Source organism: Oryctolagus cuniculus, chromosome 1 (genome assembly GCF_964237555.1).
Source record: "Oryctolagus cuniculus chromosome 1, mOryCun1.1, whole genome shotgun sequence".
Taxonomy (NCBI): domain Eukaryota; kingdom Metazoa; phylum Chordata; class Mammalia; order Lagomorpha; family Leporidae; genus Oryctolagus; species Oryctolagus cuniculus.
The window spans coordinates 109,870,151-109,873,774 of NC_091432.1; the positions used below are offsets into that span (position 1 = coordinate 109,870,151).

The 3,624-nt window shown below is 55.6% G+C and overlaps 1 protein-coding gene across 1 annotated transcript; it reads right to left on the reverse strand.

The window, feature by feature from the left end:
* Positions 1 to 932: 932 nt before the first annotated feature.
* Positions 933 to 3,159, reverse strand: SMIM35 (small integral membrane protein 35). Its single transcript, XM_070060872.1, has 4 exons — positions 3,138 to 3,159; positions 2,969 to 3,085; positions 2,042 to 2,075; positions 933 to 1,407 (listed from the first exon to the last, which is right to left on the reverse strand). The coding sequence occupies exons 1-4, from the start codon at positions 3,157 to 3,159 to the stop codon at positions 1,308 to 1,310; spliced, it is 273 nt and encodes a 90-aa protein (XP_069916973.1). The 3' UTR covers positions 933 to 1,307.
* Between the last annotated feature and the right edge of the window lie 465 nt (positions 3,160 to 3,624).

The following is a 3,624-nucleotide window of genomic DNA, read 5'->3' on the forward strand; positions in this document are numbered from 1 at the left end:
AGGCCTAGGGGTCAAGCTGCCACTCGGGATGCCCGTGTCCAGTGTCCCAATGCCTGGTTTCTGCTCCTGGCTCCATGCTCAATCCCAGCTTCCTGCTAATGCACACTCTGGGAGATAGCAGTTATGGCTCAAGTATTTGGGTCCTTGCCTCCCACGTGGGAGACCTGGCCTTGGCCTGGCCCAGACCCAACTATTGTGGGTATTTGCAAAGTGAATCAGTGAATAGGCTCGCTCTCTCTCTCTCTCTCTCTCTCTCTCCCTCTCTCTCTATCCTTGTCTCTCTCCCTGTCTCTCAAGTAAATAAAATAAACAAATTTTTGATTATTTATTTGTGAAAGGATTGCTCTAAACCATCTCTTCTGACCTGCCCAGGTTTGTCCTGAGCAGGAGAGGGGCCAGAGGGAAAAATCCACAGAGCAGCTGGGCGTCCGGAGCAGATGGAGAGAAACCCAGGGGCATGTGGGAGGGGCAGTGTTTGGGTGGGGAAAGCACCCGAGATGTGGGGAAAGGCAGAACTTGAAGGCCAGGGAGAGAAATGTGTGAGCAGAGGGCTGGCCGGAAGCAGGCGAGGAGCCCGGGCTTAGAAAGTTCAGGAGCTTGAGGCGCCACCATAGCTCACTAGGCTAATCCTCCGCCTGCGGCGCTGGCACACCAGGTTCTAGTTCCGGTCGGGGCGCCGGATTCTGTCCTGGTTGTTCCTCTTCCAGGCCAGCTCTCTGCTGTAACCTGGGAGTGCAGTGGAGGATGGCCCAAGTGCTTGGGCCCTGCACCCGCATGGGAGACCAGGAGAAGCACCCGGCTCCTGGCTTTGGATCAGCGCGGTGCGCCGGCCGTAGTGCACTGGCTGTGGCGGCCATTGGAGGGTGAAATAACGGACAAGGAAGACCTTTCTCTCTCTCTCTCTCTCACTGTCCACTCTGCCTGTCAAAAAAAAAAAAAGTTCAGGAGCTGAAGCCCCAGAGTGAGGTTTCTTGGAGAGCCTGGCCACCTGGAAGCTTCACCTCCAAGCAAAGGAACGGCACAGAAAGTTCTGCTCTGGAAACTTCTAGAACTTGCCAGGAAGGGGAGGCGGGGCATGGATCAGCTGGAAATGCAGCAGCCCCAGTGCTGGAAGCAGATGCAGACAACGTGACCCCGGGCCTTGTCCCTGGGACTTATCCCTGGGATTGTCACCAGAAGGGAGGTGGGGGTCAATATCCTTGGTGCTGGACCCTCGGAGGACTTTTCTTGGATGTCAGCTTCACGCAGGAGATCTCCAGTTTTCCTCTTCACCTCCCCAGGGCTCCAGAAGCCAGATGCTTCCCCCATCAGACTGGCCCGTTGGAGAACCTCATGTAGCCGCCGTCTGGACCGCCAATGTGGCCACTGATGGTGAACGGTGGCCCCGCCTCCAGATCCTTCAGGTTCCTGAGAGAGATCAGCCAATGCCGCTACTGGGGCTGGGAACCCAGCCTCTCCCTGGCACCCACCTCCCTGGGCCAGAAGCTGATGAGGCATTCCCAGCAGGGGACTCTCCCGGTCACTGCCTGATCTTCCAGGGCAGACCCCACACCATCTCCCAGCGCCCAGCGGAGCCGGCCTGCCCTGTGGACTGAAGTAGACAGGGGGGACTTGGGCCAGGGGTCCCCCCTTACTGGGCACTTCTCCCTGAGGGCCTGACTTTCTCCAGTTGCTCTGCTCCTTGGACAGCACGGTGCAGCAGAGGTTGCATTATTCCTAGCTGTCTGCAGCACAGACGGGGATAGAGACTACCCCTTCATCTCTGCTCCCTCGGTATGAAGACGCCAACGCTGGCCACAGTAGAACCTCATGGACTAAAGGACTGGGGGATGGACGGATGGATGGATGAGCAGGTGCCCCCCGCCTGCTATGGGGTCGCACGTGGTCTTGTCCACACTCAAGCTGTTACTCTTGCTCTCTCAATGGATTCTTGGGCCCCTCTCTTATTTGCTTAGGCAAGGGGCGAGGAAGAGAAGCAGTAAGTTCTGGCTTTCTCCATCATAGCTAATCCCCCACCCAGCTCTTCCCTGAATCTACTCACCGGATTTGGTACAAGTTGAAGACAAAATTCGGCCCTAGGATAACAATCCGAAAAGAGAGAGTTAGTGTCCCCAGGGAAAGCCACCCATCCCACTGCTCCCTCCCCCTGTCTGGAGGAGGAGGGTGGCTGGTTGGCCTCAGGCTGCTCTGTGGGGGTCCCAGCCCCTTTAGAGTCTTCCTATTCAGGGTCCTGATAGCACCAGGAAGGAGGTATATCTAGCCTGACACCCAAAAGAACCAGACCTAGAGCCCAATGTGGTTCCATCACTTTCCAACTCTGTGACTTCAGCCTCCCGTCCCCATCTATAAAACATGGAGGCTGGTACAACTTCTTTGTCATGTGGGATTTTAAAGAAAATCCCATTGGGCAAAGGTGCATGGGCACACAGGAGGTGCCCAACAAATACTCGTGGAATAAATGTTACAGTTAATTGTATTTCTCAAAAATGCTTCCTCTTTCTCAGTATCCAGCATGCATTTGTAGCTTCCCAGGGTTCTAGGAAAATACAGCTCTGTCTTGGAGTTGAGAACGCCACGGGGACTGGCAACAGACTCCCAATATTAGCATCAGCAAGCCCAAGAGCAGACCCTAGCCTAAGACTGGGGCAAAGATGCATGGGAGCCAGCCTGGGACGACTTGGAGCTTGGACTAGCTAGTGCACTCATTGCCCTTGGCCTTGGGGGTCTGCACAGGCCCCTGGGCTGGGAGCTGTCTGCCTGCTGGGCTGGGAGGAGCCCCTATTCATCTCATAAAGGTCCCACTGCTCCACCCCCACCACTGCTCAGCCACTGACTCAAATCTTCAATGGGGGCCACCACCACAGGAAGCTGTTTTGCATCTGCCATGCCCCGCCCAGCCTTGCCAAACTGCTGTGGCAGAGGAGGGGCTGGGTGGAGTTGGGGCGACAGGGTCCAGGGGCTCACTCACCCTCCCAGCAGTAGCCTTGCTGGTACCACTTGGCCAGGCTGTAGCCAAGGATGGACACGAGCAGCAGTGACAGCCCCACACCGAGGATCAGACCCAAGGTGCTGATGGAGTCTTCGCCTGCAGAGACACAGCGTCCTTGAGCCACTCGTGGCCCCCTGCACCCACTAACCTGCACTGTGCTCCCGCCCCATGCCCATCCAAGGGGTCAGCCAAGGGGTTAGTCCAAGGTCTTAGTCCTCTGATAGGACGGGCATTGGGCACAGCTGCTTGAGAAGCCTGCATCTCACTCCGGAGTGCTGGGTTCAAGTCCTGACTCTGCTTCCTGCTAATGTACACGCTGGGAGGCAGTAGGTGATGGCTCCTACTACCCACATGGGAGACCTAGACTGAGTTCCAAGCTCCGGCTTTTGGCCTGGCCCAGCCCCTGCTGTTGTAGGCATTTGGGGAGTGAGCCTGCAGATGGGAGCTCTCTATGATTCTTCCCGCCCCCCACCCCACCTTTCAAGTAAATAAAAATAAGTTCTGTTTTACAAAAAAAAAAAAAAAGTTATTTTGAAAAAAAAAAAGGCCATCTGATAATATGAGGGTACTTTTACAAGTTCATGGAAAATGTAATTAAAAGATAAGTGTGGGGGTTGGGGTTGTGGTGCTTTGGG

Coding starts and splice junctions, on each gene's coding strand:
- SMIM35 (XM_070060872.1), bottom strand. CDS start 3,159: ATGGGGCGGGAGCACAGTGCAG. Junction 2,076..2,968: donor GCAAGGCTACTGCTGGGAGG/GTGAGTGAGCCC, acceptor TTGTTATCCTAG/GGCCGAATTTTGTCTTCAAC. Junction 1,408..2,041: donor TTCAACTTGTACCAAATCCG/GTGAGTAGATTC, acceptor GATCTCTCTCAG/GAACCTGAAGGATCTGGAGG.